Here is a 24,428-nt window from a genome sequence, read left to right on the forward strand (position 1 = left end):
GGGTTCCTATTGGATGAACGAACAAAAAGTCAAAGTCGATTGGTTGAATGTCGTTACGCTCGTAAGCAGGCGGGACAAAGAACCCAGACAACGATGGTTGCTACGCACGCCTACGAGCATAGTCTCGCGATGATTGACATGCAAACTCATAAACGCCGCTTTTTCTTTTAAAATACTATTGTCATTCAGTATATTTATATTTAGTAGCTGTGATATGACTAATGAAAACTTGAATAAACATTCCCCCAAGAAAAAAAAAGATAAAACGTAAATACGCCCCCTCCTACCCTGTTCATTAGAATACGTAAATGAATGTATGTCACTCTGACGTGGGCAACGTGAGTTCTTGGTTTCATGATGACGGACACGCACAAATTGTCTCGTTTGCAACATCCTGTATTACCATCTATATACGACTTATTTGTATTTATTTTTCATTCAACACAACTACAGAATGATTCATTGACAGGTCAAACGGTAACTTGGACTAACTTTCATTACAACTCATATCTCAGCCCAGCTCGAATTCTGATGCACTACTATCATTTAAAGGTTTTTTTTAATTAAATCACAAATGATGGTTGTGTGAATTGTTGACTCGAGTGGTCAACTGGCGGCACTTTGCGGCACATTTAGGCACTTGCCTTACAGACAATTGTGGAAAACGAATGCCCTCTTGTGGCAGATAATGGTTTTGCACATACAAAATGTATGTAATATAACACTGTGACGTGTTGGGTGGATAATACCGAAATCAAAAGATAAGAAGAGTTGCAGGGTTAACGTAATAGTAACGTAACAGCCATGTTTTATAGTTTTGAGTCTCTTTCAGACATCCAGCCATTTCAGCTGTCTGATGTGATCATTATATTATGATAAACATCCATCTTAATAAATAACCCACCCACAAGTTTAAATTAAATTCAGTAGTCTCAACACTTCAAATATTTACACTGCATCACAACACAGCTATCAGATGCGGATACCGAGGATCTGACATGCTTTCTCTACATCGTTCATACTTTGAGTGCATTGACAGATGACATCGTCTCGCGGCGTCACTGTCCCAGAGTCATTTATCCGATGGTTCTCCTTGTTGGCGCTGAAAAATTGGACCCACTTTGGGTTCTGCCAGAAATCTAAGGCACAAAAAAAACACCATTTATATTTTAACTTGACAAAACAAGCAGGTACACACAGTAAGTGGGACTGGCAGCTTTAAAAAAATGATTTAAAACTTTATTAAAATTAACATAATATAATTTAGAAATTTCAAAGCCTGGTTGTGGGTGTCCAGAGGTGTTCAACGGACACGCATACCTATATCGTCATCACAGAGGGGGGTCTGCTCTTTCTGGTGGTCCACATGGAAATTCTTCATTAAATTCTCCACTCTGAAAAAAGGGTAGATCACTTAAATCCATCCATCTATAAATGTACCATCACAACACAAATCAATGCTATTGGTCCTATCCAATAAAGTACCTAAATAGTTTCGCAGTTGCCAGCCGTTCACGAACACACATCTCACGCTCCCGTTCTAAAAAACAAAAACATGGAAAAATTGTTGTCAAAATCTCAAATCAAATTTGCATTCACAAGTAATGCTCATCTAAGAAGATCCATAAAATACATGCGATGACTCACAAACAATGTACCACACAGAACTCTGCTGTATTGCCAGCATATTTATAATTCAGCCCTCGCAAATCTACCTTGATTCTGGCATTTTTATAATGGCCGAAACCCCACCGAACCTGCAAGTGAAAACCTAACTCACTCTCCAGCATCTCCTCACGTTCTCGTAGCGCCTTTTCCCGCTCCTTGAGTGCCTGCTCTCGGAGCCTGAGCTCTGCTAGAGAAGGTGAAGTCTCCATTGGCTTTTCGGGAACGACGTCAGATCCTGCTGACCGCCTCCGAAGCTGCTGCACCTTCCTGGTCTCTTCGAGGACTGCTTCGGCTAAAAGGCTGCTCTGGAGGATGGCTTCCACAGATGGCCTCATATAGTCCTAATGGCGGCAAGAACCCAAAACACCATTAAACTATACAGCAGGAAAAAGATCCCTTTATTCTAGAATTATAAAATGGAGGCAGAATGCTAATGTTTCAAACCTTCAAGTTGAGCATTTTTTTCAGCAAGCTGTTTAGCTCTTCTGAATAGCGATACGGGATTCTGTTGAATTTTCCCTCCCGGATTTTGACGGTTAACTCTTTCTGGTTGTAGGCAGTAAAGGGTGGCCTGTGAAAGAATGTGCTTTAAAGTATACAAAACAGCCCGTGCAGGAATGTGTTCAAGGTAGTACTAACTTACACTAGGGCACACAGTTCGTACAGCAAACAGCCCAGTGACCAGATATCAGACTTTTCATTGTATGACATCTGGTTCATTTGCTCCTGAAAGAAAAATATACCATCAATTGGAACCTTTGGAAACAAATCCCACTCAAGATTTATGAGGACCCACGGGCGACATGTAGTATGGCGTCCCAACAAATGTCTTGGCAAAGCTGGTGTCATGGTTGAGGATCCGAGCCAGGCCGAAGTCTCCCAGTTTCACATTCTGCTTGACATCAAGGAAAATATTGGCCGGTTTCAAGTCCCGATGAAGGACGGTGGGCCTGCCGTCACTCCGCCTGTGGCACTCCTTCAGTGCCAACGTGAGCTGTGCGGTGACGCGCAGGATGAAATCCTCATCCAAAAAGCGCCTGAGCAAACAAAATCAGTCAAAAATAGGTATTGTAATAACATTCGTAGACATTGTTACCAAGCAAAATTTAAAAGAATAATGGGCCACCCACCTTTCCTTTATGCATCGAGCGATGAGGCTGGCCAGGTCGCCACCTTCGCAATACTCCATGACGATGTACAGGGTGGTCTTGGAGCGGTCGATGATGCGGTCATAGTATCGCACTATGTTGGGATGCCTGAGCTCCCTGAGGAGGTTCACCTCAGACACCAGCATTTGTTTTTCACTCTCAGCCATCATGCCATAATCCAGCTCCTTCCACACCAGAACCTTTGTCAAAACAAGTAAAGTCAGTAGTAAGACTAAGAGTGGCACAAAATGGGCTTACCGCAACCAAAATATTATCTCCTCATGTTTATTTGTTGTAACAAAACTTTTCAATGTCAAATGGACACGGAAGTGTTGACTTGGGTGGCATGGCCTTGAAGTGACATAAAAGGACCCGGTAATGACTCGCTATCGTTGTTTCAGTGTAGTTAAAGCATACAAAAATAAAATGTTTACTCACTTTGCCGTCCCATTTCCTCCGTATTTTCTGACATCTTCCGAAAGAACCGGACCCAATAGTGTGCAGAACCTCGTAGTCACCAGCATGTGAAGGCATCTTGTTTTTGTCTATTATCTACTAACAAACTGTGCTAGAAAACGTTCTTTTAAAATATTACCTTACTAAACGCTCACATTACCACATCTTTCTGGTTGCCCTTTGAACAAATGCCTGTGGTTCGCCGGTTTTCGAGCGCATTCATTTGTTGTGCAACAAAAAAGACAGTTTTCCGTTTAAATTGACTGCCGTAAATCCTTCTCCATTGTTATTGGTAGATGCACTAGCATGAACGGTCCTAAATGGTCAGACTTTAGATGGGCGTGGTAACGTTGCCAAGCACCGGAGACACCGCGAAAGAAGGCGCTAAACGCTGTATCTCTCCGCTAGAGGGCGACAAAGCCAACCAAATTTAGACTGCATCAATGTCATTTTAATACATATAGGGAAATGTAACCAACAGTTACATTTATGTTGTTCAAAATAAAAGTTATTAAACGCATAGCACTTTTTGCTGAATTGTAGTGCAATATATAGATACATTTTGTTTAAAATTTTTGTTGGTGTAAGAATGAAAAAGTTATATGTAAAAATATGTATATATTTGTTTATAGCTGATACCCTGCTACTCTAATCAAGTACTTTCTGTACATGAGTAATCTTAAAATAAACAATTATCCAAATCACTTTTTCTCTAATCCCCATTTGAGTGACAGTCACCCAGTCAGATCACTTTGTCGCTAAACTTACACAGAAATGATTCACCAGTCTCCCCCCGTGGCGAATTGCAACAGCCCAAAACTGACACTCCTCACACAGCAGGGAGGAAACCATTGAGGGCCTCATCTGACAGTCTGGCTCTGGAAAGGTCACTCCTGCAGACAGCTGGAGGACTATTGGATCTTATTCCATAGTTGGAGCTGAGTGAATACAGATTTACAGGTCAAGAAAACAAGCAGCTAAAAAAAATAACATCAAACTGAGACGTCACACTGACGGAGGAGAGGAGATCGTGCGAAATAGACAGAACAGCACTTTGTCTTTGTTTGCGGAATAACAGTAGTTTGACATGAAACAGTCTTTTCTTTTAAGAATTGTTATCCATCAGCCAAATTGCTGCTGGTTATTAAGTAAAAGGAGTTCCACCGCACCCTCAAAACAAACAACACCATAGGAAAAACATGCAAACTAAAAACTCCAGAACTGTATCAATACAAGTGCTTGAGTTCATTTTCCCCCTCAATAATCGTTTTTTTTTAAACACAGTTCTATGGCCATTTCACGTGAAACAAATGGTGTTTATCCTTTTTTCTAAACCTGTGGAACATAAGAAAAAATGGAACGACATGAGACCCAAAACAACCCTAAGGTTTTTAATGACACCGAGCCATTCTCTTCTCCCGACACTATAAAGGCTGGAGGCAGGCTGGCGTGTCTGCAGCATTCTTTCTGCTCGTCTTCTTCACTGCGGCATTTTGACACAGTGGCTAGATAGATGGTTACTTTGTTAATCCTGTGAGAACGTTAAATGAGGTTTTAGTGCTCTCCGTCATAGTTGGAGGATCCACCAAACCGTGATATTGAGCACCTTGGGTGCCCTTGGCCACGAAATGGTTCAGTAGTCAAACTGCAGAACACAGAGTGGACCTTTTTCCTCTGGTGACAACTTAGTCTGCAATATATACTATATATATATATTTTTTTTTGGTGCCAATACATTGTCCATTGGGCAGCGTCATTTCTACAGAATGAGCCTTTGAATTGCAATGACTGCTTGAGGCATGAAGCTTCTTGCAATCGAGCGTCTGTAAATGTCACCAGCTCCTGGGATGCTCTTGAGAGAATTTGTTATTCCTACTCGCCATCAAAAAGAATAGAAAAAATGGAGTGAAATTGAAATTAAAGTTGATGTTCATTATCCCACCATTCACCCACACCACTATGTTATGTAACTTGTATGGAAAATGAACAGTATTAATTTTCCTTGGTTTTAAATTGCTCGACTTGGTTGAAGTTAATTAAGGAGAATCAAAACAAAGGGTTTACGATCTTTGATGTTTTATTCCAGCACAAGTTTGTGTTGTAAAATGGCTGTGTAACTAGGAATTTAAAGGAGAAGTACAAAATGGGAATTTACAGACAGTTCTAGTATCATTTGTTTTCAACCCTATTGTGTTTAGTATCTCCTAAAACCACATTTAGGAAAACATCACTTTCTCTGCCTTCTTTGGAAACACAGTTGGTGCTGGGGTAGAGGCTGATAAAACCAAGAGAATGACACAGATTTTAAATGTTTTACCATCTAAGTTAGTGCTTCTTCTTTTGCAATTTATTTTCTTGATTTTTTTTGTACAATTTCTGCCGAAAACAACAGAAAGAGGGGCTGGCGAAAAGAAAAATGCAGATTTTTTTTTTAAATTGCAATGATAAATGCTGCACATCTAAGCAGAATTTTTTTAAAAACCAAAAGCCAAAAACAAAAAATAAATGAAGCACTTAATTTCAAAACAAAACGCAAATACCTGCTTTGTGTGCCTCCTGTCCTAATTTTAACTCAACCCCTTCCTAGCTATTTATTCCAATTCCAAATGCTTTTTTTTCCTTAGGAAAACAGAATCACAAGTAAATGTGATCTTATCTGGCAGGGTTTTCCAAAAATTGTGTCGATGTTTATTTTGTTTGGGTAGTTGAGTGTCACACTATGAAAAATAAAAAATCATGTGTGTTATGTGCATAATATGACAATGTAGGATCGATTTGTAGTCCATGTAGTACCCAACAAACTGAATTCAGGAGTTGAGCTGACAATGATTAAATAAACCCTGTCCTTAGGTATCAACCAAAGCTTTGAACAAAAACGGTGCATCGTCACAACGCAACATGTTTGGCATGATACTAAGCTTGGGCGGCATTACAAAGAATTTCCTGCTTCGGAAAATAAAAATAAAAACAACAACAGTGTATCAGCAAGAAGTAAACAAAATATGATTTTCTTCTTAAAAAGAAAGAAAATACATCTGAATTATTCACAGGTAGGTGACGGACAATTGCTTTTTGAGGTTTGTTATGTACAGAGGATATTCTGTCATTAAAAATGAAATTATGTTTCATGAATTGTCTCCACCATTTGACGTCACACAGTAACAACACAAAGCACATTAATCTGGGGAGGACGGGGGTTCATTTAAAAAAAAGGAGTTGGGATCTGGGGCACCCACATTTTATCACTTCATCTTACTCTATCAAAGCCTACACTTTTTAAAGCCAAAGTGAACGGTCTTATTTTCTTTTTGAATGCACAAGTATGACGGCATAGGACATAGCGCAGGTTCGCTAGTGTAAACGGTCCGGACGACAATGAAAAAATAGCAAATGTGCTGGCTGTCGTTGTGGAGATGCGCAGGCTGAAAGGGGGAAAAAACAACAAAAAAAACAACAACAAAAAACATATTTAGGCAGCTACCGTTCAGGAATAAATCCTGGGACAGGGAGCAGTTTGGATCCTTAGTGCAATGTGGGCCTAGGGGAAAAGGGAAGAGAGCATCCACACAGCTGCCTCCAAACGTCCACTGTGCGTCCGAAAAAGGCTAACGGGTGGACTCGATGCTTCTACTCTCTCACATGTCCATACACACACCGTGAAACTATAGCAGTCCTTAGTCCTGAGCCTCTTGAATGCATGACTGCGTGACGGCCTATGTGTAAACATCAACATGAGAGTTGTGATGTGAGAGATCATGTGTAGTGTCAGGGCTGTACTTCTGTTTTTCTACACGTCGTATACATTATTTTTTGTGTCCCTCGCCCCCCATCTCTAATCTCGCCGCACTATTCGAAAATGTACATTCATCCAACGCACGACACCGGCGGATCCCGAGGGGCTTCTTTCCTGCTTGCGTTGACGCGTACTCAAAACATAACGCAGTAGAGGTGCCGCAAAAGGCTGTACCACATGTAGCCGGAGACGAAAGCGATCAACTGGATGATGCACAGCCACACGGGATCCAGCGTCATTTGCCGCGAAACTGCTTCCTTCTGGCCTTCGGGAGGTGGGAACGCCCCTGTTGAGAAGGATGCAAGGTGATGTGACAATGACTTATGCAGTCTAACATTGGTAAGAGGATAAACTGCTTTCAATAACTTTGAAAAAAATTGCTAAAGCTAAAAGATGAAGTTAGTTTCTCTTTCTCTGCTACAGTATTTTTACTTCTGCATTTAACATTTGTTGGCTAAATATACTTCTAAAATCACACAAAACTGCCAAAACGCACAGTCGCAGAATGCTATGTTTAATTACATTACATTTAATAAACCAACACTTAATTTTCAGCCACAAAGCCTTACAAATAGTGTATATGTGAGTTTTTGCCTGTATTTTCTTCAAGCCAACGTCCAGTTAAGTTGTGTTTGGCCGTTTTGCTCTGTGTGCAGTGTTTTTAAGACTGTAAGTGTACCTAATGTTTATTTTCTTACTGAAGTCGGAGTGCAACAAACTAAACAAACCTGTGTCATAGAAGTGGGCCAGCAAGTCTTCTTTCTCCACAAACCTCTGATATAGCCAGTCCGTCAGAGCCTGCTCCTCTACAGGAACCTCTTTGATAGGATACATCCTGACAAAAGAAACACATAAAAAACTATGTGTAGATCTGGTTTAGAACTAGGGCATAAGCAACAAATGAAAAAGGTCAAAAACATTTAAATATGCGTTTGCATTGAAAATCTAGCCACACGGGGTCCTCAGTAGGCTGCACACACAGACACACACACACAACCCTCTGGTCACCTTCAAATAGAGGTTACAGTCTCCCCCTTCAGAGAGCTTTTGCTTTGCACTCAGCGTTACTTTAATATTCCTTTCCATTTACCTGCCACTCTAAAAAGGACATCCGTGTTGAGGATCTGAAAGACGAAGGCAATGGGTGATACGGTATTGATCCTTGTTATTATTTATTGATTGGTCAAACCATTTATGCCCTGTGTCGAGTCAAGAGTAAATTATAATTGTTGACTCAAAATATTGCCATCTGGAATTACTGCAAAATTATTGTTGAATGCAGATAAACCAGATGTAACAATCTTATTCCTATTAGACATGTCACAATTGTACATGTAGCGTTAAACATTATTCTCAAGAAATATTTTTTGAAAACGAAATATTGTTTTCACTTTATAAAACAGCAAAGATTGTGTCTCATCTCATCTCATTTTCTGAACCATCCATCATCATAAGCGGTAACTCGTCATCATTTTTTTTTTTGCCATTCTGCTTCTTTATATTTCTTACTCTCAAAATATTGCTTTCCTTCCCAACTAGGTTAGGAAGCTAATTCAATTTGCACTATGTTGAGCAAATTATCCAACTTTTACAGGAAAGAGGCAATCATTATTTATCGACTCTGTTTCGTATCAAGTCTCTATGGTGGAGAAATTGAGAGGAAAAGGGGCTGTCCTGTACGATAAGTTTTGGGGTACAATGTAAAAATGAAATAAATAAAGATGAACAGAGATTAGTTTCTCACTCCCTTATGTTTGCAATTAAAGGCCAAAATCCCACCAGAGCAGCAATCATGGGGACAAAGTTCATATTCGGATCCTTTTTCTGGCCACAAGAGCACATTGACACCGAACTTAAGGTACTCCAATGTGTTTAACTAGGGAACAAGAGCACTTTGTCACTGGGACCAAATGTACCGTGGTCTCTGACGTGATGCTGGGGATGAGGTTAATGACTACCTAGGCTGGGTGCCTCTTATCAATGGAGAGGTCATGAGGAAAGAACTTTAAAGTCATTGTCATAGGTGGTCATGAACTTTTTGCTACGTAAACACTTGTTGGACGAGCTGTAAATATAAGTTGCAGGATATTAATGCAAAAGTTTTTGACCAAGATACTTTTACAAACACACAAATTAGAGTAGGCTGCACCCTTGCAACTAAAACTGCTGCTATACAAATGTAAGGCCGTGTCACTCAAAGGTTATATTCAGCTCACAGATTACATCACTTCAATCGTTGCCAACTAAACCATAGTATATACCAAGGTGCCAGGACAGAAACATATAGCTAATGAGGTGTTCTAATGGCGGTGAGATAAAAAAATCAAGTGCTTTTCCCTACAGTGTTTAGTTCTGATGATTTGCTTCTAGGCATTAGACTCATGACCATCTTTATACTTGGTAGAGACAAAGTGAATGCTTTTGTGCTTGGATAGAAAAGGGGAAAAACAAACAACAAAAGACTTCACCATACTCATAGGTAATGTATTGATCGGAGGAGAAATAAAGACAAGCCAATCCGCGTGGGAAATGTAGTATTCAACATACGGTATAAACCCCACAGAGAGCAGCTCAGTCTCTAGCACGGTGGTGGTGTTTATTAAGACGCTTCAAAAGCACTCTGAATGCAACCTCAACAATTTTTTGTGCGACCAGGGCCTCGTCATAAACAGACAGCCAGGTGAGCAGCTTTAAGCTATATGATGACCCAGCAAGACAAAGTCTATAAATCACATCACCTTGCAGCTATTTTCAAAGAACAGCTTTCAGAAAATCAGCACGCATTGAACACAGAAGGAGCCTTTACATAAAATCCAGCTTCTTCAACACCTACCACTGCCCTTGCTATGCCTCTGTCCACCCACCCAACTCTCCCTGGTGACATTCATAAGGTTGAGGTATCTTTGAAACTGAGATTATATGGCGAAAGGGCACAAGACAAAAGAAGGGTGATGCCTGGCATCAGAGACAGGAAAAGGGAGCGAGAGGGATTAAAAAAAAGTGCGGCGCACAGATTCATTTAGAATATTACACAATGCTCAGCTGCCTGTTTTGAGACTCAGCCAGAGTAATCTGATATCTGAGAAAAACCTCTCACGTAGAAAGAATCAGGCTGGGTCAGGTGGATTCGAGGCCCTTGACTCACCACAACCATGCTTGAATGATTACACTAGACAACATTAATTATGATCCATTGATGCTTGCCAGTCATGAAGGTAACTGATATACTAAAGCACTCTGTAATTGTGGCGAAAGAGTGTTGATGTAACAATGTAATAAGGGAAGCTGTAAAATGGAGGCTTGTCAAAAACGAACAAATGTTCCACCCACTTCTAACAGGAGTGCAATGTTTATGATGGGAAGACAAATCCTACTCTAAATGTGTTTAAACCCACATGCTCGGATACATAAAATAAGGAGCCCCCACAGCAAGTGGGTGATTTACTTGGCAGGGCAAACACTAAGAACAGACAGTGAGTGAGGTCTTTCCTAAGGCGTTTTATGATTGCAACAAGTTTTTCTCCACTCAAAAATGTTATATTTTAATGAACCACTAAAATATGAAACATGGTTCACATCAAATTGTAATATTCATTACTTTTGCTTTAAATCTAATATTTGACCTTTTTTTGTTAAACCTTAAGAAAAGGATTGCATTACATTTTATTGATGATAAAAGCTTAATACCATCCTCCCATCAAAAAAAAAGTTAACAGACTTCTCAAATATAAAAATATATATTTACCAGCAAAACAATCCAGCCAGTGGCACGACCTAATTAATTCCTGTATTAAATATTTTATCGAAGTTATCTATGTTATTTTCACCTGCGCTGTTGACTATTGGACAAATGTGAATACGTATTTACACTTGATATGATATAGACTTTTATAGTGCTGTAAAGGGCATCATACTACTTACTCCCCCACTGTCTTCAGTTGATCAGCAGGCACATTAATCCTCTTGTCACTGCAACTGTACCAGCATGGGTCTAAATAGTTTATGATCACTGCTATGGCTGGAATTGTGTGTGTCTGTGTGTGTGTGTCTGTGTGTGTTAATGCAGGTTTAACAGCTGTGGCGCTTACTTGGTAGAGTGACTCTGTCTGTCTGTGGAGCCGCTGACCATGCAATGGAAGTGGACTGATTAGAGAGAGGGTCTCGTGTATAGTGGTGGGACTTCTAAAATCTCAGACTCTGAGCCACTTATTCCCTTAGTTTTAGTTGAAGTTGGTGGAAAAAAAACTTTAGATAAGGATAAGATTGCCAAGGTCCAGAAATCATTTTTTGCTTTGTCCAATAATACTCTGGCACATTAATGTGTTCACAGGATTCTGTGGGTCCACCCGACTCTTACCAGCTGCCCCCTGACCCTGAATGCATCTCCTTCAATCTACCACATGGATACAATGCAATACAGCTAAATATGGTACACTTTGTTCATATTCTTAATTGAATTGATACTATAGAATGAGACCTTGAGGACAATAACACTCACCTTTTTACACACACTCAATCTACACTTAACTCCATAGTGTGAAGTAAAAATATAGCAGCATTTGTATCTTTTTCCAACAACAAAGAATACATATTTTCTTTCTTTTTTTCGCTACAAACGACAACATATTTGCTGGAAAACAACGTTTAAAACACATACCCCCTACACACACAAGGCAAAAGCATAAGAGGTGCTACAGTTAACTTGAAATTCAACACGTTCCCTCGACTCCTTTCCACATAAACAGGATGGATTTTACAGGATGGAAAACAAGGTCATCAAAGTGACAGGACTGAAGACAGTAATGCATTAAGTGGTCTGATGACTTATTGGTAGCCTACTAAATGTGAAAGGAAGTTGATGTGATCTTCCTTTTTGTAATCCCCAACTTTTGGTAGTTAGACTCTCAATTTCTTATTCATTAAAAGTTAAAAACAAAGGACAGTGCCACGAGTATCAAAGTTTCATTTTTTCTTTTTGCCTTACCTGTAGTGAACGTGTGTGACTGTCGCCGACCTATATCCAAAAATCCAGGTCTGGATGTCCATGGGCCGTGCTTTGGGATAAGCAATTGTCACGTCTATCACCCACTGCAGGCCTTTGCGCTTTTTACCTGGAATAGAGAAAGACACAAAGAATCTGAAGATGATTATGAGGTCATTTAAAAAGTGTTTGGCTGTGAAACTGCCAACATAACATGAAATGGTAGTAAGGTCCTCACTTAAACTTAACTTGTGCTCCTAATTAAAACATTATCATTCATTTCTATTTATATATAAATCTATAAATATTATATATAACTAGATTGTGTAAAATCTGTTTTATGATGAGAATCCAGTGTAGATGCGGTATGATTGAGAAGGAAATGCCATATTAGTTTTGAAAAAAAAAGCTTGAAAGTTTGAATGGCTGTCCAAATACGTAAGAGAAACAAACCACACCAAGAATACTGAATGACCTGTTTGAAAGAGAAAATATGTCACTGTTTGTTCAAGAGTGTAACACCATTCATCACAAACTGTTCGAATGTAAATAAAAATAATTGAGATAAAAACAGAAAACAGCATCTCACTAGGCAGAGTTCAGGTGGTTTTGTTTCAGGGCATATTCCTTTACTTTTGGCAGTGGCAACAAGGTTCCCCTCTGATGTCACAGACTAAACAGAAGCATTCCAAAACATGTTGCAGAGCTGTCTTGACAGTTGACGCAAAGGAATGAAACATGAATAGTACTAGTGTCTGGTCGCCGTTTTCCTTTCTGTTTATTCACTTGTTCAAAGGAATGTGTGGTGTTAAAATAATAATGAGAACAAATAAGACACTGGTGAAATAGTTTAACCATTGCAACAGATACGAATGTTAAAACATTATCAGTAACTTTGATTTTGTTGTGTGAAATATTTCATTGAGTCCGATTACAGCAGCGTAGTATTAAAAAAGAAGAAGAAAACAACAACTGGAAATGGTCAATTCTTTTTGAAACACCTGGTATTTATGGACTTGCTGTATACAAACCTCTGTTCACTTAGCTCCAGGGCAATTGTTGCAGGCTCATTTATGTTAGAGATAAAGTAACTTGACGGGCATTCTTTGTATTGATTGGAAAGGCCACAGACATCACAGTATGGGTAATTGGATTCCGAGTTCTGTCCTAGTGCTTGAAGAGACAGCCACGGTCTTCTGTGTGCAACGAGCCAAAGTATGAGGCTCTATGCCAAAGAGTCGCTACTGTGACAAGCCAGAACGTAATAAACGACAAAGGTGTGCCCTTCAGCAAACACTGCTAGGGAGACTAACGCAGTGGAAGGTACCTTGGTAGGATTTACACTACGCCAGAAGATGACACTCGCCATAAGCATGCACGTGAGTCATCTGGTTTATCGAGACCTGATGCATGCCATGAACTTTGCCTGAGTGCACATTATCTTTTTTCCAACACAGCAGCCTTATCAGTGTTAAAGCACACGAGTCAGTGAATGGCTGTTACACAGCGGCACACATATGTACATGAAATCCTATTTTCTGCCAGTGGCCCATTTGTCTCCAAGTGAGTCAGCAAAATGTGGGCACCTCTCAGAGTATCAAGGAGGGTCAGGGTGAGACGATGGTTGCACAAACTGAGAGACACAGAGGACATAGGGACATAGTACTCTTCAGGGCATGTGCATATTTTTATTGCTTGTTTAAATGCCATTAGCTAGATTCAAGTGGAAGGACAAAGCTTCTACGGCCACCATGCTGGCCTTTTCCATAGAAATCAGCTAAAACAAGGATGTGCACATACAGCACATGCAGCCAATTAAACGCTACATCGGCTTTGTTTTGACACTTACTTTCTAAAGAGAGATGAACTGACAGTGGTTTGTATCAACAGCCAGGCCTAAAGGGCTAACAGCTGAGCCACAGTTTCAACAATGCTGGCCCAAAGAAACTCAATAATTAAATACATCTTTTTTTGGGTCACTGCGGTTCAACGATATTTTTGTGGACATGTTTTTATTTTCAAACTTGTTCCATGTAGAAGACATATCTGAGCCTGTCACAATATTTACTATATATTGGTTTATCTCTAGTAAAAGTTATTCTTGGCTGTTTTATATTAAATTCATGCATGGCTACTATGATTACATGGGTTTTCAATGTTGGATCCAAGTGCTGCTGGAAAGAACTGTTTATATGGGACACTTGAGATGTAGTCCCGTAAGAGTATACAGTTCTTTTTTTTGGTGATATCAAATTGACACATTAACAATTAACTGATTGAGAGACCTCTAATTGTGAGTCTTGAATGACCCTGACATGCATGTTCGTTGAAAGGTGGACAATGCTTATCCAGAGCCTCTACTGTGAGGTAGACTTACTAAAGGTTGCCCATTTTGATGTCCACACAACACACCTTTAAAATAACATTAAAACACAAGAATGCAAATGCTTTTCAACTACAAATGCAACCTACCCCACCCCACCCAAAGAAAATACGATTAACTGCAGAAGCGACCTTCCATGTCATTTTTCCCGCTGCCTGGGCTGATTTCTTGACAGAAAGAATGAATAGCAAATCACCACAAAGGTTTCGGAGACCTTGATGTAATTTCTGGCACTGCTGTATGTGTCACTATACTTCTCACAGGACGGATAAAACGTCATGCACAACCAACAAATAAAACTGTTTACACAAACTCAATCCTAAATAAAAACCAGCATGGTATTTTATCTCCAGCGTGGTATTTTATCTGCACGTATCCGTGTCAGTTACCTGTCTGGTTGGGGGTTCCGCTGTCATTCCCCACACTTCCATTCTCGTGTTGGCCTGATAGAGTTTTCAGGATGACTTGAGTGGCACCAAGGCGAGGCAGCGTGACATGGGTCAAGTGGGGTAAAGAATGCTTTTTGGCAAATGTCTGGCTGGTCTCCCTCCGTTTGCGGAGAAAGCCTCCTTCGGGGAACAGCACTATCCATTTCCTGTCGCGGCTATGGTAATATTTGTCAAGGTGATCCTTCAGATAGACCAGCTGCTTGTCTCGGTGGGCTTTACCCTAAAAACAACAAACATATGGCTTGACATGCAAGAATGATTTCTGTAGTCATTTCATCTATGTTCATAAATACATATATTTACAGTATTTGGCTTCCCCATTAAACTTACCAATGGACAAAGGCAAGTGGATAGATCCAGAATTGTGTTGACATTGATGGACAGATATCTGAAGCTACTCAAATCATCACCATTTGACAATGAATTTTGCACCTAAAGTTAAGAAAATCAGCTCCAACAGGTTTTGGGGCCCTTTTGCCCTTTTGTACCAATTGAGTTGAAAAAAAAAAACTGGTTTCATGGACTGTACTCAAATGGCCTTCACGGTAACCAGATATCAATCCAACAGAGCATCTTTGGGTTGCGAGTGAGAGGGAGATTTGCATCACAGATGAACAGCTAACAAATGTACTAAAACTGTATAAAGATTTTAAGTGAATATGGACCAAACTCTCTAGAACCTTGTTGAATGATTAAAGTTTTAAAGGCAAAGTGGGCTCCAACCTAGTACGAGTTAAGTGTACCTAATAAAATGGCCATTGAGTGTATAGTTTGATTTCATGGGCCTAAACTGTATTTTCCCCAGGTTTGAATTCATACAAAAATTGGCCTTCTAAAGTTAAAAGTAGTATATATCATGATCAATTTCACTTTAGTTGCACAGTGAATAGTGGAAAAACTATGAGTAATTGACAGAATTAAGCTTGTTAGTGAATGCACGCATATGAAACAGATTTTTGTGCGCATACCAATAGGCAAACACTACTAAAGAGTGACAGCACTACCGTGTAACACTTTCATCAGCAATAATGTCAAACCGTTAATGTGAAAAATGACATTAAGGACATTAGCAGTGAGAAGAGGAAGAAGGATTGCTCTTCGGCAAAGTTCACTTGGTCAAAGGCCAATATAAATGCATCAGCATACAGTCTTTCGGTCGGTTTATCAACTTGCTTGGCACACCATTCACGGAGGATATCACTGCATCATTTACGTGTCAAGGCTAGGGCAACTACAAAGTCCACAAACTGTTCAGCATTAGGTGACACTGACAAAAACCCAGTGGGCGTGCGGCTTATATGTTATACAACATTTTACAATTTAAATTTTGAAAATTGACTTGCTTGCTTATAACAATGTATCAGTGAATAAGTTATACCTAAATGTACATTTCAAAATAAAGAATACTTTGTGATTCTTAGCAGAAGTTCAGTTTTTATCTCAAAATGAAAGCTATTTTCAGAAAGAAGGTTAATGATATTTAAAAAGTTTTAAGCACTGGGATATCAAAGCAAACCCAGTGTCCAGTATGTGACATTCATTACCACTATGCAAGTGTTTAAAATAGGATCCTATCCCATGTGCAAGTATGCAGCCATTGCTGCTCTGCACATGGTGGAGAGACAAGTCAGTCATACCCCATGGGCAGCAGATGCCTGCCTTGCTGTGTGAGGTATTTGAGGAAAGATGTCAACAATGCACACCAGGATGCCATAAGCGATTGCTGAAATGAGCAAGCCCAGTCAGGCTTTCCTGTAGTAGTGGGCACAGGGTGCTTCAGCCTTGTCACAGGGCTTTGCAGGGGATTTTTGCAAGTCACTGCTCTAACGGTCAAATGAATAAATAAAACCTGATGTAGCCAGAAAATCAATCAACAAAGCCTTAAAAGACGTGTGATACTCCAAAGAATTCAGTGCAGATGGTGTACTACATTGCTGTATATTTCCAGTGGGTGCCTGCGTGTTAGCTGGTCAAAGTGACCTGCTCGGTTTCAATGCCACCACAACAAAGGGTTAGTCTGACCTAGCAGGGCTGAGCAACCCACTACTGTAGACTCCACGCATTACTGTCGACAGTGGCTGACCTTCGCAGAGGACGCCACAGACCTCAGAAGCCTATCCGTGCAAACATTCCAGCTGGGGCTAGCAGATGGGTGGTGACTATACTTTTGTGGAGTGTGATAAAAAAATACTAACTCACAGCAGACGGGAGGTTAAAAGAAGTTTGGTAATGGTTTTATGGGCTATGTTTTTAATCTTCAGGCCTTCTGGGACAATTGGCCTGTAGGCAGGTGAGAAAAAGTCTTCGCTGGAGGAGAGTTAAATCCTTAATAAGAGGAACGAAAAGCAACGACAAGGGTGTTAATCGGTGTTCGTAGGGTAAACAACGAGGACTGATTATAACAAACCTACCTAATGTATAACACAGTGCTATTAGAACTTACCTGTCTTATGAAGAAGTCACCGTGTATAAGAGACACTAGTCCAAAGTTTGTATATTTGAACACATGGTCCATCAGCCACATCATTTTTTGTACCACCTGGAAAAAAAAAAGAAATCAGTGAAAGGGAACAGGAAAAAATATTTTGTCACAATTTTTGATGTGATTTTCTTTGACATTAAATGAAACCATGAACGTCATGATAAAACAGTGTTCTTAGGAAAAACTGTGTATTTAGGCTATAAAGATAATATTTTTAGGGTTATATTTGAGTGCGCGTCTATTTACCATGCCCTTGTCTTGCAGGCACATCATGAGGGTGCACACGTCTCCCGTGGATTGATGATTGACAATGACCATGGCTTCATCTTCAGAGATGGGCCGCACATCATCACCCCACTCCGTTACTGCAAAACAAATGAGATACAAACTGTTTATTTGATTTTCTTTTTATGTGACAAATGGACTCTGTTTCAAATATAAAATGCAACTCTTTATATTGATCGCAATCCATTAGCTTGCTGGTAATTACTGAATTATATTCATGGTCTTGAGGCAATTCTACTTCTTTTTGCCCACAAACATCTTGGAAACGCATTTTTCTATTTATGTTTTCAGCTGCAATTTTTAAATGTGTATCATTGTTCCAAAGATCTTAACCACATTTCTAGATTCATGTTCCAAGAAATGATGTATCATTCTTTTACTGTAATATTGCTTAAGCTTGCATAATGCAATTGAAATGTTCATGTCAACAAGGAAATGTTTGAGGACATGACGCAATCACAGATTAAAGTGAGGAAACAAATCATTTGACTGAAAGTTGTTTTTTCTTTTTTTTAACATTGCCGAGACGTTTACCAAAGTTGTATTGGATGTGCTCTATTTAGTTAAGGTTAATCTACTGGTTTTCATTAATTGAAAATGTAAAATTAAGTTTCTATTTATTAAAAATTTACAACAACTACAAAGTGTGGTCCAAAAGTGTAAAACAATGTATTAAGACTTTACCACACTGGATACTCAATTAAAGCAGAATACAGAATCAGCACCTCATCTTGTTTTCAGAGTCATAAAAATAATAATAAGAAAAATATCGTTGCAAGGTTCTTTCCTTTAGGCCAAATGATACACTACACAGAGCCTTAGCTACCAAAAGAACAAAACGCAACCATCATTAACTTGCAACAGTGCTTTCTTGTGACAGACACTGCTCTTTCAACATGACAATAACTAGCACAAATCAGCAGTATGGGAGTAAATCTGAAGTGGGCTTTGGTACTCTTTTCCTGATTCAAATTGTCCAGCATCTATTCAAAACATACAGCTTTTTACAAGCAAATTGCCAGTGTGTGATTGTTAACATACACAAAGGAGCTTAATCAAAAGGGAGTTGGGTTCGTGTCTGACGAAGACCACGAGAAGGCATTTGAAATTTAAAGTACACTTCAGCAGGTCTGCATATTAAAGGAGAAACACAAAGATCTACTAAAAGCACAGAGTGAAATGATTCAGCTGAGCTGCAGTCATGTGCAGGGAATCCCCAGTCATGGGAGGGTCAACTCAAGTTGTGTGATGCAAGAGTTGCAGCAGCCAGGCTTTTGCAAACCATTTGCTCGTAAAAACAGTGAGTAGTGACTATATATATATTATGAATAGGAAAAATGCTGTTCTAACCATAACAATTTATAGATACCAGTCAAAGAAACATGGAAATTGTGTCTTGGGGGTTCAAGTGACTGCGTGGTTAACACGTAATTTAAAAATGGGATGGGGAACAGTTTCCATTTTGTGCTTTTTGAATTCTTCTGAGAAAATGAAATTGAGCTCTCCCTTGAGGAAATAAAGGACACACTTGTGACACCCGGCGTTAGGATGTGTGTGTATGGCGTGAAGGGGACGTCAATTCATAAGGAGCGTGCTCCCCCCGCTCGCTGATGTCCCCATTGTCGCCGGAGACGAGCATTAACGATATCACAGAGATGGGTCATCTGTCAGATAGAATACATTAGGGAAATTGTCTTTGAGAGATGACACAGTTAGTGTAGCAGGGTGACAACCATGCTACAGGCACAATTTCAAATCCAGTAGTGGTGGTCAGTTAAACCTACACATGCTGTCATTCCTCCCTCTCTAGAGGCAAATAAGAATTTGGCCACTGACCCTTATAATTAATCCTTTGCCACCCTAATTGTAACACATCTGGGCTAGCCAGGAAAAGAGGACCGAACTGTCATTGATATTCAAATCATTGGAGCCTCAAATCTAGTAGTAATAAAATCAACCTTCCCTTTTACAGAAACTTAAATGGTGCACTGGCTGTTTTTTTTCTTAGGGACCACTACCGACATCACTTTAAAAGTGTTCATATTGATGGTTTTCATGTGCCAACCCATGAGTTCATAAAAGGGTGTTAAAAATAGAGTTCCTAAACAGTCCTCTATACACAGGTACAGTATACTACACTACCAGTATTGTGTTTATCTATCAATCAGCTGAGCAAAACGGCATCAATCAAGTACGTTCTGCATGCACCCACACAGTCCAAAGAATAGGTCTGAGCCAAGTAACTGACAACACGCGTGTGGGTGTTGCATGACTGCACAGAGGCATTAACAAATGACGAGTGGTCGAGTTTACCCACGTTGTTTTGTTCACACGCACATTTTTGCCAGGCCAAGTGCAATGTCCCTGTTGATGATCCTATTCATGGTTACTATTTTTTTGAAGACTATAAAGGTGACACAACTATACTTTGAATTCTATCACAAAACAAATCTGTACAGACCAGCTCATCTCTAACTATGGTGGAGTGGTAACTTAACCCATTTAGAGCCCAAATTACAAAATATTAGAGAAAAAAAATAAATTCTTTCAACTTTGTGCCTTTAATGGTCCCCCGGAACAAAGGCTATACAATTTCAAATATAATTTGTAGCATATTTTTATAATACATCCATTTTCATCAGGTGAAAAAAAATAATAACATTGCTCAAAATTCATGCATCAAATACGATACATTTGGCAAAGTCTTATGTGTTTTGATATGGTTAAGTGTGAACTCTATTATCCGTATCATCGTGCGTGCCAAACATAGCATGCTTGAAGAGGTTTGTCTTTGCCTCCCTGCAAGTATATAGAATATGACACACAGTAGAAGTGTGATCTATCATAATGGTCAGATTGAGGGTACAGATGATGTCCTTTACTACAGTTATTCCCAACCACTGCAGTGCTACACCATGTTCATTTGCTGTGGGAAATCATGTCAGTGTAATTAATACAGAGAAAATTGAGAGGTCATCAATAATTCAATAAACATCATTTTTTGGGGCATTTATGTTCATAGAGTACATGTATATGTAATTATTGGGAGATTTTTCAAACGTATAGGTAAAATGTGTACTTTTGCTCAATAATTGTATTATACTGTAATATGTACTGTGACTAAACTCATCGCACGCGTGGGGCACCCCAGTAAGACTAAAGAGGCTTTTCTGCTTTATCAATAATAGGGCTAATGACTCAGATAGAGGCAATTAAGCCTACTACAAACAGTTTTTAAAAAAGTCTGTAGAATAAGTCAAAATGTAGTTTCTGGGCCCTGACTAAACATTCATTTCATTTGAATGTTTTTACCAACTAGGACATCCACTTCTCTGACAACTATGTTTGCAGGGCGTGAAGAGCAATGTTTACCTCTTTGGCTGCTCCTTGCACAAACGTAGAATCAACATTTTTTCGAACGGATCTTTATAAGTAACACTGTTTGCAAAAGACTAAACCTTTCCACTGACCAGACATAGACATGATATTTGATGACTGAAATCAACACCCATCTGAATCTAACCTAATTTCTACAGTGCAAAACTAAACAGTCTAATTCACAACCCTGCAAATGTCTGGAAAACAATTCCCTCCTTTATTGAAATGTGTCTAATGTGATGCACTGTACTTTATACTATAGGGATTACTGGTGACTTAATAAGGTAAACATGCCTAGATCATTTTAGCAAAATATTCCCAAAATGTCACACAAAAGATGTAGGTTTGACAGTCAAACTGCATGAGGATTTTATGGTGTACCAATCACGTTGAACTTCAAGTATGTAACAGACCTAAATGACTAGCAGTTTTTGTTCTTTTTTTGTGAAACCACACATTTCCTATTGTAATGTATGGCATTATTACATATCGCTGGTGAAGGTCCTTATTACACTATGACTACATTTCAATTTTATTGAGCAAACCTCAATAATTTCCATGAAATATATAATGGCATTGTATAAAGAGACTCAACACCAGGACAAACGCAGTAATCTTCCCTGTGCAGATCACATGTACTTACTTCACCTATAGTGAAAGATGTGCAAATCACATGTACTTTCTTCACCTATAGTGAGAGATAAGATAGTACACAATTTATTGTGCAAGATTAACGATAGAGAAGTTGCCTTTTTGTGTTTCGACTTTAATCTGTACTTTTGAGACCGTTTGAACGTCAAAATGTATGCAGTTGTGTCAAATCGTCTCCACTTAAACAGCGGCAACCATAAGTTAAGTAGTTTTGTTTTATATTGTTAAAAGATCTACAAAATGAATTTGGAGCATAGCCCCTTATAAATTCAGACCTAAAGAAATTGAGAGTTTCACTCATGTTCTACTTCATTGTGTTTGACATTGGAGGTGGCATTGTACTATACTGTGTAGTAATTAATACCAATAGTAAATTTGTCTTCAAATTACAATGGTGTACATATATCACTTTTTTTTTTAAATACACTAGGTGTGCCCTCCAAATGTGGACTGTGACCTTCTGCTGTTTATCATCCACTGCTTGACAAATTGCATGTACTACAAATGTTACATAAGACAATGCTCAATGTTCTACTGGATAACACGTTTGCATTATTGATTAGTACACCTTGTTACACCCTATGAACAACAGTTACAATTAGTAAGCATTTTGCCCACCACCACCACCACCGTGCAACCAAACACCACTGACTGCATGAATCACTTACCGTCGACCCAGTAAATGTGGGAAATAATACAGACTGACCCTTGTGATTTCCTCTCACAGTAGAAAAGGATTGATGAAATGAAGAGTTCCTATGGCCGGGAAGCTTATTGGCATGGTAGTAACATTTGAATGAGAATCTAAGCAATTTACCTGTGTAGCCTGCAAGCCAGCCCCACGACGACACCATGGCCAGCAGCCATTTAAACATGACTCCCTCAAGGTGCCAGAATGTTGAGCTGTGCCATATTCTCAAGGGCTGCAGCACGAGCAGGTATAGGCAGTAGGACGGGATGGCTACACAGTTGTTGATGAACATAAACACGAAACGGAACACAGCTTTGAGCAGAGTCCAGCCCAGTTTGCCGGCCCCGTCCAACAGCTGGGCCATCGTGATCCACACCGTCTGGAAACAGAAGAGATGTGTGATATCTTTATAAGTTTGCACAAGTACAAAGCACTACTTACACGAGAAGTCAAAAGTACAGGAACTGTAAATCTGAATACGGGATGAAATAAAGTTCTAACCTAACCTACAATCATATTGCCGCCAAATTATTTTTATTTTTCTATTTGGTCTTAAAGACCTATCACATTATAATACAGTTTTTTTTAGCCACTCCAGTTGATGAACAAGAAACAAGGCTACCTGAAGATCTTACGTGCCAAACTCCGGGTTAGCAGGCCACCCACATCCAACAGGCAATTTCGGTAGATTCAATTTGATAAATAGCATGGAAGTTTGAAACTGCCACAATATGAGAATGCGTCCTTTCTTCAGGAGTCGAGTGGACCCAATAAAATTCAAAATCATTTTTCTAAAGAATGCATAGTCATAAACTGATAACAGTTGCCAACCCAGGTGGGAGGTGCTCTAAAACGTACTATTTAACCATGTCTCAAGCCGGCACATTTACACCGAATCATATCTGACACTGGCACTCTGGAGAATCTATGAATCATTTTTTTTTGATTCATCAAATAATCGGATGAAATTTTAATGATAAACATTTAACGTAATTTAGACTATTTTAGGGCAATTGCGTGAAACTGTAACACTTTTTCCGTGACAGTGATGGATAAACTTCCGTAGTAATGACCAATTGGGAGTGAAGCCATTCTGGCTGAGAATGACTGAAAACTGCGTCCGCTTGTTTCTTCAAGCTAGCTTGCCTTGGCGGCACTGTAATGTATGAAAAGCACAACGTGGTCTGATTTAAGCATGCATTTTCTAGCAAAACGCCTTACTTACGATCGTGTAAAATGCATGCGAATACTCGCCTTGTAAGCTTATCAGGGAACGCGCATGTACTTGACTGGTCATGAAAACGTACGCGCCTAGGCAAATCCAATGCGCTATATACTATATCTGTACATCACTTCCAAAAATATAGATCGACCCTATTTGAAATAATTGTGCTTTATCTCGTTACTTACCAAATTAATGTCACGGAAGCATCCAAGGAGCATTAAAGATGGAGAAAAAAACAATGTATTGAAGCCAGGCGAACGCAGTCATGTGCAGGAACAACCTAACCCAATAAGTTAGCACATTTTCGAGCAGATACGGTCCGGTTTTGGATCAAAATGAGGGACATGGCTCAATTTGCCTTGTGTCGTCGCAACAATCCCGGTGTAGTAAGATAAATCACACCCATCCATGCGTCGTTATCCGGGGCTGCTCGAGTGAATCCCGGCGGGCAACGTTAGCCAGCTAGCTCGCTAGCTTGCGAGCAAGGAGCTCCACTTGAGCGCGGTCGGTTCCATCGCAGTCAGACACCGGGATAATTCCATTGATGCATCATTCCCATCATGGTTGTCGGGGTTAAAATTGCACTTCTGAGAACATGAGGACCCCCAATCGTGACGTCGGCGCCGCGACGGCAAGCATCAATTGATAAAGACAAGAGAATGTAAATAGACTAAACAGCGATGCTTGCAGGTTGGCCGGACCCGTTATCTGCTTTTAATCAGGATTCTCACAGCTGTGAGTTTACTGTGTATATGTAGATGGAGACGGAAATGAATCGCCTTCACAATAAACAACAAATAAATACCCACCATAATGTTTCAAGATTAAATCGTAACAT

The 24,428-nt window shown here is 39.6% G+C and overlaps 2 protein-coding genes across 2 annotated transcripts; both read right to left on the reverse strand.

Annotated features, from left to right (window-relative positions):
- Positions 1-187: 187 nt before the first annotated feature.
- Positions 188-3,563, reverse strand: nek2 (NIMA-related kinase 2). Its single transcript, XM_077587253.1, has 9 exons — positions 3,255-3,563; positions 2,799-3,016; positions 2,465-2,705; positions 2,312-2,394; positions 2,113-2,239; positions 1,781-2,009; positions 1,486-1,540; positions 1,321-1,394; positions 188-1,139 (listed from the first exon to the last, which is right to left on the reverse strand). The coding sequence occupies exons 1-9, from the start codon at positions 3,348-3,350 to the stop codon at positions 973-975; spliced, it is 1,290 nt and encodes a 429-aa protein (XP_077443379.1). The 5' UTR covers positions 3,351-3,563; the 3' UTR covers positions 188-972.
- Positions 3,564-5,331: 1,768 nt separating this feature from the next.
- lpgat1 (lysophosphatidylglycerol acyltransferase 1) lies at positions 5,332-24,345 on the reverse strand. Its single transcript, XM_077586431.1, has 8 exons — positions 23,776-24,345; positions 22,492-22,744; positions 17,607-17,725; positions 17,322-17,417; positions 14,819-15,098; positions 12,050-12,176; positions 7,794-7,900; positions 5,332-7,351 (listed from the first exon to the last, which is right to left on the reverse strand). Exons 1-8 carry the CDS (start codon positions 23,806-23,808, stop codon positions 7,200-7,202), a joined length of 1,167 nt encoding a protein of 388 aa, XP_077442557.1. The 5' UTR covers positions 23,809-24,345; the 3' UTR covers positions 5,332-7,199.
- Positions 24,346-24,428: the final 83 nt, after the last annotated feature.

The sequence above is a fragment of the Stigmatopora argus genome, chromosome 19, assembly GCF_051989625.1.
Source record: "Stigmatopora argus isolate UIUO_Sarg chromosome 19, RoL_Sarg_1.0, whole genome shotgun sequence".
Taxonomy (NCBI): domain Eukaryota; kingdom Metazoa; phylum Chordata; class Actinopteri; order Syngnathiformes; family Syngnathidae; genus Stigmatopora; species Stigmatopora argus.